The sequence below is a fragment of the Trematomus bernacchii genome, unplaced genomic scaffold (genome assembly GCF_902827165.1).
Source record: "Trematomus bernacchii unplaced genomic scaffold, fTreBer1.1, whole genome shotgun sequence".
Taxonomy (NCBI): domain Eukaryota; kingdom Metazoa; phylum Chordata; class Actinopteri; order Perciformes; family Nototheniidae; genus Trematomus; species Trematomus bernacchii.
Window position 1 is genome coordinate 1,992,446 of NW_022987705.1, and position 12,497 is coordinate 2,004,942.

General features: G+C 40.8%; 2 protein-coding genes across 2 annotated transcripts; one reads left to right on the forward strand and one right to left on the reverse strand.

The window, feature by feature from the left end:
• Positions 1-1,519: 1,519 nt before the first annotated feature.
• On the forward strand, positions 1,520-10,012 carry LOC117490317 (thrombospondin type-1 domain-containing protein 1). The gene is made up of 8 exons (XM_034140017.1): positions 1,520-1,647; positions 2,394-2,508; positions 4,029-4,423; positions 5,035-5,686; positions 6,536-6,697; positions 7,154-7,580; positions 7,673-8,183; positions 8,281-10,012. Exons 2-8 carry the CDS (start codon positions 2,457-2,459, stop codon positions 8,866-8,868), a joined length of 2,787 nt encoding a protein of 928 aa, XP_033995908.1. The 5' UTR covers positions 1,520-1,647; positions 2,394-2,456; the 3' UTR covers positions 8,869-10,012.
• On the reverse strand, positions 9,648-12,022 carry si:ch211-287a12.9 (fibrinogen-like protein 1). Its single transcript, XM_034140018.1, has 9 exons — positions 11,978-12,022; positions 11,802-11,900; positions 11,288-11,549; positions 10,946-11,105; positions 10,706-10,803; positions 10,527-10,615; positions 10,313-10,438; positions 10,161-10,225; positions 9,648-9,875 (listed from the first exon to the last, which is right to left on the reverse strand). Exons 1-9 carry the CDS (start codon positions 11,981-11,983, stop codon positions 9,695-9,697), a joined length of 1,086 nt encoding a protein of 361 aa, XP_033995909.1. The 5' UTR covers positions 11,984-12,022; the 3' UTR covers positions 9,648-9,694.
• Between the last annotated feature and the right edge of the window lie 475 nt (positions 12,023-12,497).

The following is a 12,497-nucleotide window of genomic DNA, read 5'->3' on the forward strand; positions in this document are numbered from 1 at the left end:
AGACTTTACTTTCTGCTTGGAGTGCTACCTCCATTCTTGTTTTTCAATCTTTGTCCCTGGAAGGCTTCTTCTTTGGTCCTATTGTGAACTGATCTGAAGATTAAAGGGGGATCCATCGCAAAAGAAGCTTCCTGTTTTCGCCGACTGTCTGGAGAAAATGAAGGTCTGCAGCTGATTAGATTACCCTGACATGCTGTTCATATATTGATAGAGCTAAAACGTAATTGTTTTCAAGGAAGCTTGAGAGCTGAACTGAGGCACTTCTGAATACAATAATTAGGGACTCGTGTACGATATTGACAACGTTTTTCTAAACAAAATAGGTCCTGTTTGTCCATGCTAAAATTAATTTACTCAATGATGCATTTTTAAGTTAATCAATATGCTGATTGGCTATCAGCACAAATCATGGTTTTCTTTCATCTGTGGTTTAGAGAAGGAAAACCCTTCACTCGTCTGTATAGGGGGAAGTTCATCTGATTTTGTGAGATAAATAGTTCTGCTGTTTACTATCATGACTGCATGTGTACACAGATTTATTTTGTTACCCTGCCTGCCTCCTGGGACAACTGGGGATACACAATGCTATCCTTTCTGAATTTCCATATGACTTCATCATGAGTTTCTTTTTAGATGGAATCTTTAACAACCATTGCCATAAAGAAAGATTTATGTGACTGCCTCTTGAAGGCGCAAATTATAGTTCAAACCGTTTAATCGCACATATTTCTGCATGCAGTCACTTTTTAAATGACCTAGGAGTCTTTTTAAAACTGATAACATTCTCTTTAATGATTCACTGCAGTGCAATAGGCCAAACCAGTAAATAGTTTGGCCTGACGTTACATTTATGGTAAACGTTTTACATAAAACAAGTTACCCCCAATTGTATTAGATCCTAATGTGAGTTTAAATAATACTTTTAAAGTGTTAAACACTTTCATACAAAAAAAAAGATAAAACTATCAAACAGTACGAATAATGTTTTCTTGTATTCTGTAATTCGATTTACATGAAACTTTATTTAGCTGATATCTTTTATTGTTTTAATCGTCATAATTATGCTACGCAGAGTTAGTATTGGTAAGTATATGATATGTTTGTGCATTTGAATGTTTATTCAATGACACAATTATATACAGCTCTGGAAAAAATTAAGAGACCACATTTTTCTTAAATCTCAATATCTACATGTCTGGCAGCCATTCCATATAGTGTCTTTTGAATTTCACCACAGAGAAATGTCAGTAGTTTTATAGAATTATAAAAATGTTCATTTTACTCAAACACATACCTATAAATAGTAAAACCAGAAAAACGGATAATGTTGCAGTGGTCTCTTAATGTTTTTCAGAATTGTATATAAATACACAAAAAAAACATGTAAGGAACACATTTGTGAGTCTCAAAAAGAGTATTCAATAGGCCCGCTGACCGTGAAGTATCTGAGCTGTGAGCGGATCTCTCTCACGCGCTTTCGACACAGGCGCGCGCCTCCGGAGAACTCTGTTGGTCTGATTCTGTCCCGCCGACTGTCACTGCCGTCCTGACAATACATGCATTACCAGCGCATGGAGGGAGTGTTGTTGCCGGTTTCTGTGTTGGAATATTGGATAGAAATAATGCTGTGCTGAGTCAACAAGAAATGTGAGTAATCCTTATTATCCATCTTAAAAACAATGACGATTATGACCCCTTATCTTTAGCACTCTGTGCAATACCTCAGGTTTAGAATGATGTGTGATATTATTTTATAAATGCAGTCTTCCCAGTGGCTAAGCACACATTTCAGTAAAGTATAATGGAAAGATAATGGGTGTTGAGTTGACTCTGTAGGCTATAAGAGTCTTCACCATGAGAATTCATATTAGGCACACTTTTTGATCCATTTGATGTGATTAATTGCCACCACAACATTTTTGATTAGTCTATGGCTGAAATAAAGCAGGCCCAAATTGTTTTTATATTTAAATAGGAGTTTAAAATGTAAATTGTAGCAATCTGGTGCCAAAAATCAAGTTTGGGATTTGTTTCAGAGATAGTAAGAAGTTTATTGTGTGACTAAGGAAAAATCGAGAAAACCCAAACAAACCATCCAAACAACAACAATTTGGACAAATATTTGTTATTGGCAACTTCTACAGTTCTGTGTTGATGGCAGCTCTCCACGGGCTACCCATTGTGAAGTTGGGAGGAAAAGGAAGACGCCACTGTAAATCCAGAGAACCAGGGTCACAGCTCCATGCTTTAGCCTTCCTGTCTTGCAGACCTCAGATCAGTGTGCTACGCCTTCCATACCTTCTCCTGTCTGCTAACTCCAACAAGTGTGTTTGCTTATTGCCTGCTGCCTTCTCGTGGAATATTTCTATATTTTGGATTTCTGATTTGTAGAGGTCAGGGATGGTGGAAGAGGAAGGTCATGTGGTGAAGGAGAAAACAGAGGCACAGACATCGGAATGCCACAAGCTGTCTCACTGCTGCCCTTCCTGCTGGCGCTCATGGGATATGGTGAGTCTCTACAAAAAACCGGTGGTGTCAAAACTACGGCCCGGGGGCCAAATGCGGCCCGCGGACCATTTTGTATCGGCCCTCAGCAAATTACAAACAGTATAATGAAATATGGCCCACAAATGAAACTTGAGCTTGTCTTATATTGTACTTGTTAACTATAAATGTAAAACATATATTACACAGTAGTATTCATGTGTTAAGAAACCCACAAATAAATTCAGTCAATTAAAGTTGGAAAAATGTTCTAACATATCTTAGTTGATAAGAAAAAAGCCCATTGACTTATTTACATAATAAGCTTGAAATACACCCTTCCTATTTCTCCTTATTATACATGTAATCAATCTGAGGCTTCTGTTTTAAGGGATGAGCTGCCAACACTCACAAGCATCATTTACCTACATTTGATTGATTTTGCTAACTTATAACTGAACTTATGAGGCAGTATACCTCTAGTGAGCTGCCCAGCCCTTCGTATATTTTTCTGAATGTGGCCCTCGTGAAAAAAGTTTGGACACCCCTGCACTAAACTTTCTTAATAACATGACTACTGTACATGTTTGCAAGGATGGCAGATTTCTATTTCATCTGGACATGCTAACACATCATAAATTAAACGTGTTCTACCACCCTGGAGAAATGAATGACGGGGCAATAAAAGGTGCCCCTCTTCCTCTTCCCACACCCTCTTTGCTCTGCAGAGTTTGCACAACATGTTTCACACACTACGCAGGACAATTGCTCTTAAAATATGTTACCATGGTTCAATATATTTACTTTTCCCCTGGTGGGGTTATTGTAATAGGTTAAACTATTCAGAAGTACCGGTAAGTAGTTACCAACTAAATGTTTAACCTATTTTGTGTAATTGTGTAAAATATGAAGCGTATAACTACTGATGCCTATCAGTTGTTTTAGTGGACCCACAGTGTCTGTGCTTAACATTTATTATTAAGTTGTAATGGGCAAATTCCATCATTAGTGGCCTTCTGGTCAATACAATGGAAGTGAATGTGACTTGGAAAAGGACAGTAGGCCTATACATAATTCATTTTTGTAATGATTGAATAATTGTAAATTACATTTGTTTGTATTATAAATCATGATGCATTGTTATTTTGTCAAAAGTGACACCAACAACTAACTCTCCCAAATGGATTGGTTTCAACTAACAATGTTCCCCTTTGACTACCACTTTCCATACATTGGAAACATTAACTACACAAGCTGTCCTATACAATTCCAGACAAACGTTATGATAAATAATTTTTCATTTAAATGTCATGTTATTAAATCACTGAAGTGAAACACACTTTATCCACAGTAACAGACAACTTGCAAAGTCATATCAAGAAATATATACAAAAGCAGATATAAAATACACAAAGAAACAACAAAAATATCTGTGACACAACATTTTTCCATCGGTTGACAATTTTTGTGTAGGATGCATGAACAAAAATGTAACATGATCTCTCATTTTGCTCTCTCTCACTTCTGTGCATCCTTTCCTGTAGCTTTTGCAGGGCTCAATATCTGGCCCTCCTTGCACGTTGCCCTTAGCAATGCCAGTGTATTTGTGGACTTCAGCACAAAATCCAACAGCAGCACGGCCTGCAACACGAGCCTCTCTCTGGTCAACACGGAAACCAACACCACTGTTCAGACCAGGACTCTCCCCGACAACCAATCGGCTGGCAGGGTGGAGTTCAACTGTTCTTGCTTCCTGTACGCAGGAACTTTCCGGTTCCAGTTGAGGCAGACCAGCACCTCGGCTGTTTCTCCTGCTAATGGCACACATGACAGTCGAGTGGAAAGTACTACCTGGTGGTGGAGTTCAGAACTGCAGGTGCAGTGGCCCACCTTTCACATCGCTGTGGACAGGGCCGGAAACCACTCGGGATCTTTTCAGGCAAGACAAACTGCTCTTAAAGGTCCCCTATTATACTCTTTGTCATCAATATATTATAGGTCTCAGATATGTACAAAACATGTCTCTGAAGTGTTTGGCTGAAATACCAAACAGATCATTGCAGCATCCCATAATCCCCTCTGTTTCAGCCCTGTTTCAAAAGTGCTGATTCTCTGTCTGTTACTTTAGATGAAAATAAGGAGCCGCTCCCCACACCCCTCTGAGAGATATTTGGTTCAAAAGAACACAATGGTGCTCTAGGAGGAGATTCTGGTGATAAGGTGGGGGGGGGGGGGGGGGGGGGGGGGGGGGGGGGGGGTTACCTTGGTTGGTGATTGGCTAATGGTTACACAAGCCAAAAAAACATTATGACATCATAAAGTGGCCAAAATGTGATCGGCTCATTTTGAGACAGGTTTTTATATAAATGGATCAAAAAGAGAGAGAATCTTTTTTCCTGAAACTTCCAGAATATCTTCACACATATCTTTATTTATGTATAGTAAACATGAAAACGTGGATTTTGCATAATAGCTGACCTTTAGGCAAGTCTTTCTTTTGCTGCAGAATAATGAACACAGTGATTCATACTTTTGTCTGTTTCTCTCCAGGTTGGGATATCCACCAATGAACACTTTCAGGCTTGCTCCAGCGGTATTGACTCGGCTCTCCTCCTAGAAGTCAGCTACATGGAGTACAACCAGATAGGACGGATCACCATCGACAAGGTCAAAGCCCGCAAACAACACTCAATCAAACCCCTCCGCTCCCAGAGTGTAGAGCTGTCCTGCGCCTTCCCCTTCACAGAACGAGACTTCATACGAGTGTCTCTACGCTCTCCTCATGCAGCGCAGGATGTGAAGAGCTCCGGGCCTCTCTACCTGTCCCGTATCTTCTCCTATAAGCTGCTAGTGGAAAACACCAATGCCTACAGGAGTGGTTGTGAAGGAACTATGACTGTTAAACTGATAACTCCACCTTGTGTGCACGTCAATGGGAAAGTGATGCTTTATAAGGAGGCAGGTGTTGGGAGAGGCGTTGCTGTCTCCTCCGGGATGGACGGAGGAGGAACAGCACTAGGACCAGAGGAGCCCTCCTCACCACTGTTGGCCTATAACTGGCTGACTCAGGGAGAGAATGAGACTGAGTTCAACTGTTCTGTGTTTGACCCAGGGAGGTACAAGTACTGCTTTCGCTTCGTTTTCAACTTCAGTCGTTCCCCTAGTCCTGCACAGACCTGTTTGGTGGTTCACAAGAGTGCAGGTGAGATTTCATGAATTAATACATTTACATTTGACAGCTGCAAAGAACATTTACACTGTGATGTTTTATAACATTCATTTTGAAGGGAAGATATATTTTTCCTTATTCTTCCACGTTTTCCAAAAATGCATCTGTTGCTGGATAAAAACAAAGTCAATGGTTAAGAAATTGCCTCATTAAAGACTAGGCATTTTCCATATAAGTCATTTTTACTTAACTACATCATATTGTAACTTTACGTCACAATGTCAGAAGCACAGGTGTTACAATACAAATGAATGATGGCTGGATACCATTGAGCTGCTAGGCTTTCCAGTTCCTGGTATTGTATCTGCGGCTAGCTCATTGTCACGCTGTCATTCCATATTTAAAAATAGCACTATCCTGTTTAGGGTGGACATTGCATCGTGACAAAAGATGACAACCTCATAAGGTTCACCAATAGTAATTATGCAGTTAAACTTAAAACAAAAAAGTTTCAATAAATTATATTTTAGGGATTGCAAGACTAAAATACTTATTTTTTTGGTTTTAAAGTGAAGGGTGACCTAATTAGATCACACATCGTCAATGTATTCAGATACAGCCACACGTATTTTATGACATAACACATTAAATGGAGATTCATTGAACTATCACATTCTTGTTATATAGTTGCTTCTTTCACTCTGTCCTCACTTTGTCTATTTTGGGGATAAAGCATCAATGTTTTATGATGGTTGAGCCTTTTTTAACTCCATGTTATAGTTTTTTTTATGATCCTAGCATTGCATGAAAAGAACTCAAAGTTAATGCTTGTACATTTAGAAATGTATCTGCAATTTTAAAAATCGAATGTGTGTTTTGCAGAGTCATGGGGCCCGTGGCTGCCATGGAGTGTGTGCAGTGTGAGCTGTGGAGAGGGGGTGAGGGAGCGAGAGCGCGAGTGTTTGCTGCCCTCAGGTGTGGGGGGGATGCAGTGCACGGGCATGGTGAAGGAACAGTCCCTCTGCTCACTGGAGAACTGTGTGGGTCAGTCTCTTCATCCCGTATCTCCTTTCTTTACTCTTTTTGCACATTTTTGCACACGTCTGCACATCCCTCCACAAAATATAATACACTGTAGTTTGCCATAAACTCATTGTCCGAAGTGTTTTTTAACTTTTAACTTTTAAGTTTATTTGTATAGTTACATTTAAATGTGGTGTAAATACTTATTTTTTATTATCCTTATATATATTATTTTTGTACCTACTTTGCAACTTATTTTGTTAGATTGTTTATGTTCGCACCACCAGATACAAAAGCAAATTCCTTGTATGTGTAAAGGTACCTGGCAATAAACTTAATTCTGATTCTGATTCTCTGTTCCTACAATTTCTCCAGAAAATCTCACATTTCCTCATCTTTTCTAGACTAGAAAATCAAACAAAAAACGATGTGATGCATACTTGTCATATTAACATAATTGTCTCCCTTTCGTCCCAGTGTTGCCTACTCCTTCTCCATCCCTCCCCCCTGTGGGTGTTGGTGCAACACCCCTTGGTGGTAACATAGTTGTGGTGGCCGGTATCTCCCTTTGCCTGGCTGTGATTCTGGCTACTGTTGTGGTGACTTTGTGGAGGAAGCTTTGCAAGACCCCCCAGTGCAACTCTGTCCGCAGAGGCTCCATGCATTCCCCTGGAGGACGCAAGCTCTCCGATGAGGCGTCCATTTGTGGCCACAGCCTCCAAAGACCCAGCCTGATTGATGGCCATGGACTACAGGGGGGTATAGGTGTGGGTGTGGGTGTAGCCCAGAAGGACAGCCCTTCTTTGGGCAGTCAGCCTCTCCCACAGACCCTGGTTGTACCTCTCTCACAGGACCCAGAAAGGCTTTCCCCCACATGTCAGAAGCTGTTGCCACCAATATTCGGGTATGTTTAGAATAATGCTTTCTCTTATTACACATCATTGGGAAACGTATTCTGTCATTCAGTAATAGAAATATCAATATTATTGTCTTTAGGTACCGATTGGCTCAGCAGCAGTTGAAAGAGATGAAGAAGAAGGGTATAAGAGAGGCCATTCAGCTCTACCATGTCTCTTCGAGCCCAGTCCATGACACCCTGGCATCTGCTTCGCCCACAAGCTCGCTTATCCCTACACCAACTGGATTTACTCACCCCGCGCTCCCGTTAGACCTCCAGGACGACGCAAACCACAATTATTTTCAATCGCAGACTCCTAGGGCCACGCCGGACCGACTGAGTCCCAGAGTGGAGCTGGTCTTAGGTCCGTCTGCCTCCGCCCATGCAAGAGGGGGCAGCTCAAATAGGCGGGACCGCACTGCAGACTGGGTGGAGATGGTAGAGAGAAGTGGGTTATCAGGTCTCAGAGGAGGAGGGGGAGATGCAGAGATGGGAAACTCCTATCATAAGAATCCAAATTTCCGCCGGACCTCCAGTTTCAATGACACCAAACCCCAACCTCTATCCTCTGTACACTCCAGGCAGTTTAGAGAAAGGAGCATGACACAGGTATTCTATCTACATCTATTTATGTGTATATATAAACTGTATATGGGGTTATAATTTGTAGTCTGCCTTTTTTAATTAACAAACATATCTTTTTTAGGTGGGATCTCGGACCCTTCCTGAAGGTAGTTGTTGGAATAAAGGAGGACGAGACAGGCAGCCATACAGCTCCTACCCCATTCCAGAGCACGGGACCCCAGACTGGGCTAAATCCAGAGCCCAGAGGAATGACCAAAGGAAACCGTGGATAGACACAGCTGCGACTTCACACAACAATGAAATCAAACACACAGGAACCAACACAAACAGCATTTCAGCATCTGAGAAGCATGTTAAAGCAGACCTCAGTGGTACTGGAGGTGGACAGGGAATCTCTGGGATAGGGGGTCCGGCAGCAGGGCCTCAACACCTGAGTGTTGATCGGGCAGAGCGGGCCGAGCAGAACTGGAACCGCCGCGGCCCGTCGCCTATCCAGAGGAACATCCTGGCTCGCAAATTAAAGGAGGCTCAGTCGTGCTCGGGGGTCAGGGGCCGGCAGCGCAGCTCCACCTTTAGTGCAACGCCCACGGAGCAGAGGACAGGTCGCTGCAACTCTCTGCCCATGTCCGGAGGCTACAGGCTGAGTGAGGCCGAGCAGAGGATGCTAGACCTCGATCTGTCCTCAGCATATGTAGGGGAAGAGGAGTAGAGGTTTGTACTACACAGGAGGAATTGCCATTAGCGTTTATCCTTTCCTTACATTATTCCTTTCTGATGTATCTGTGAAACTTGAAAATGGTTTTGTACAGTACATTAAACAAGAGTTTATCTATAAGAACAGATGTTAACACATTTAGTTTCCTTTTTTAACTGGAACGTTTTCTTTTTTTTAACTGTTACTTTTTAATATGCCAAATTTGATATGCCAAATTATCTTTGTTTAAATGTAATGGTTTACTGTTTACCACTATAAGTCAAACATAACATGGCATTGTACTGGTGTATGCACTGTTAAACACAAGCCCTATCGTTGACAGTATTCAAAAGACTAAAGAAGACATATTAGTTTTTCTGTTCGACACTACTGAATTTGCTGATTTTAAGCTGTGAAGTTTTGCTGTATACAGTAAGCATAGAAAATGTTGCTTTGGTGAAAACCACTTTCACGATGATGTACTATGTTGTTTAGGGGGAAATTGTCTATGCAGTGTCAAGAAATGGTCATGTATTTTCTGCAAAAATGCACAAGGAAGAACAAAAGTATGCAGTTATGTTTTTGGGCAAACAAGTTTATAAATGTCAGTGAGGCATTATGGCTGTTTTGAAGATTGTTTTATTATTATGAGTAGCATTATACACTTAGAAAATACACTTATAGAAGATAGTACTTACTGGAAAGTAGAAGATACTTTACTATCATTAACATTTGATAATGGTTTCAAGGTGTGAAGCAAAGCCAAACAATTGAACACAAAGATATGAATCAGTCTTTGCCCTCGCTTTTGAGACACACAAGGGAATATGAAGTGTGATGTTTACATTTCTCCTGCTCCACTGCCCATGACATCCAAGAAAACCAGAGGCCGCACCTTCATGGTGGTGTGTCTGAGGGAATACCAAAGGCCCCTCCAGGTCCCCCACACCACACCATTGTCCTGCTGGCCCTTGTACTTCCCTTTGCGGTAGAAATTCCCATTAAGGTTGGCTGCATGACATCTGTAGATAAAAGGTTAGTACGAAATGTCAAGGATGTTACATTTTCTAAAATGAAAATCAAAGCGATTCAACCTTTTTTAAAGCTTTTGTGTCTTAAACTTATTTTTTGATTTTGGAATAAATTGTAAAGAAATGTGTCCTCGGCAGTATTTTTCCGTGATTCGTTATGCACACAAAACCTGATACAGTAATAATTTTTTTTCCAGAATGTTATAATGTTTGTGCAAACTAGCGGAAGGAAGATAACAGACAGATCAACACTTGGATTTATCTGAAAGGCCTCACCTGTTGAACCACCAGCCTGCCTTATTCTCCTGAGCGCAGCTGCCTTGAATGTAACGGTCATTGTCCTGTCAATGATTACCATCAGTGTTAAAATAGTCTATAATCTTACAGTTATTACAATTATAAATTAACAATGGTAATAGAAGACTAACCTGATCTCTAGTGCTGAACTGCATGCCACTGAGGCCAGCAGACCACTGCTCCACCATCCCCCCACCTCCTTTCAGAGCATCTCCAGCTTGCCCACTATAGAGCCCATACTGGAGACGATACTTGTCCTGCAATAGGCATTAGAGGAAGTGATGTTTGTTGGGAAACGTTGTTACTTCTGACAGGATTAAACAAAACTGTAAAACCATATCTTACGGCTTCGTCAGTGATCCTGAAGTTGTTATAAAATGCATAACTTCTCTTCCCGTCCCAGTCCATGAGATCTATCTTCACTAGGTTCTTACCTTCAGGGCAAAAATGAATAAGCAAAATATGAGAAACCAAACAGCCAGAACATTATAAAAAGATATTCTGGCATTTCATTATTTTCTGACCATCTGAGAGTAGAGAATACATGTGCTCATTCCCCAACCAAAACTCATCATTCCACAGCTTGAAGTCACCAAAGCCATCTCTGTAGTCCACCCAGTCTCTAAAAAGAGAATTAAGACAGATATTTACCTCAATTGAAACAGCTGTGTAAGCTCCCCAATGATATAGGCATTCAAGGCTTTTAGGACTGTAATTGTTTTCCCCCACTTACTCTACGTATGTTAGTTTCTTTACTTAAATACCTGTTGAAGTCAACTTTTCCATGCCGACGTCTCTGAAACACAGTCCATCCTCCTCCATCCTCCATATCGCAATAGGCCAAAAAAGGCTCCTGGTGTATTTTTGGTCTGATGCGGTAAAAGCCACTTGGTGGTTTCAGCCTGTCAAACAGCTCAGAACAGTCTGATAAGATGAAATAGCATTGAAAAGGCCTTAACGGTTGCTGATTGTCATCCGTACCTCCATAATATACTTCATGTTGCATAATATGGAGCTATGTGAGTCTATCATGCACTGTAGACTCTGTACATCACTGCACATCACAACTCTTACACTTAAAATAATCATCTGTGAGCTTTTCTTACCTTTGTCATGGACAATTAAGTTTCCTGCTGGTGGAAGTGGATTCATCAGTTTCATATTAGAGTTGTCTAATATCCCACTGCTGCTGTGGTTTACACCGAGGGCTGTTTCCGTTTCAGGATCGGACTTGGGAGGTTGAAATGCCTGAAAGTATTTGTGTGTCTGCAAGTGCTCCACCTGCCAAGTCCCGATCAAGAGTTGATTCTCCAGTTTTCTTATGCTGCGCTTGAGAGCTGCAACTTCTGGCCCACATGAGTCCACTGCCTTCAATTAGGAAAACAATTTCAGCTTATAAATGACATTTCTACCTTTGTTTAATACTATACTTGTACCCATGGAGGAGCCAGCAAAAGCTAAGGGCTGCATCTAAAGCCATCTATAAATCAGTTTTTATACACGTGGAATTCTTTAGCAGCTCTGCTTGTCATTTTTGCTTAAAAAATATGTTTTCCATTTTCAATATCAATACAAAAGCAGAAAACCTGCAGTGCTTAAAAAGTAGGAAAAGCTACATACTGACACCGGAGAAGAAGAAGCCATGGTTGGGCACACCAGAGCTAACAACAGCAACACCGGCATGACCTTTTGGAAAAAGTCCCTTACTGCATTGTTAGTCTGAAATAATAAACAAATTATGTATTAAAGAATATCAAGATAAGCTACTTTGATTACAAATCTGTGCACCAGCCTACCTTCATATTACGAAACGTCTCCCTTGTTTTCTCCAAGTGCAGTGTTCTTTTCCTCAAAATATGCGTCAGTATTATTTATAGGCTGGGCCGGTTCTGCATGGTACACATTAGAGGATCCAGAATGGAACAACCTTGTCAAACACTGAACTCGAGCCAGTTTGACGTGCTAACAAAGTACTCTCCTTTTTTGGTGAATACATATTTTATGAATATACCACTTTTTCCCTTAAATCAATTATGTATGCCAATGTAGGACCCAATGTCTTAATTGAAAATAACTCAATTTGACCCTTGCAAAAAGGGTTCAGTTGATGAGGGTTAACCTCCCTTCAACATAAAAAAAAAATGAGGACATTGATTCAAAGTAATGCAGAAGATAGAATAGAGAAAGTCATTACTGAGAGAAAGAGGGGGTTGTCAGCCTTGCAGTAAAAATGTTTTCAACTTGATAATTTCAAAAGACCAAAACATAGTACATTTGAAAAGGTACAACAACAGAGTAGCAAGTTCACTATGTGTT

Coding starts and splice junctions, on each gene's coding strand:
- LOC117490317 (XM_034140017.1), top strand. CDS start 2,457: ATGCCACAAGCTGTCTCACTGCTGCCCTTCCTGCTGGCGCTCATGGGA. Junction 4,424..5,034: donor ACCACTCGGGATCTTTTCAG/GCAAGACAAACT, acceptor GTTTCTCTCCAG/GTTGGGATATCCACCAATGA. Junction 7,581..7,672: donor CTGTTGCCACCAATATTCGG/GTATGTTTAGAA, acceptor TATTGTCTTTAG/GTACCGATTGGCTCAGCAGC.
- si:ch211-287a12.9 (XM_034140018.1), bottom strand. Junction 11,550..11,801: donor CTTCTTCTTCTCCGGTGTCA/GTATGTAGCTTT, acceptor TCCTAATTGAAG/GCAGTGGACTCATGTGGGCC. Junction 10,804..10,945: donor GGAAAAGTTGACTTCAACAG/GTATTTAAGTAA, acceptor TTCTCTTTTTAG/AGACTGGGTGGACTACAGAG.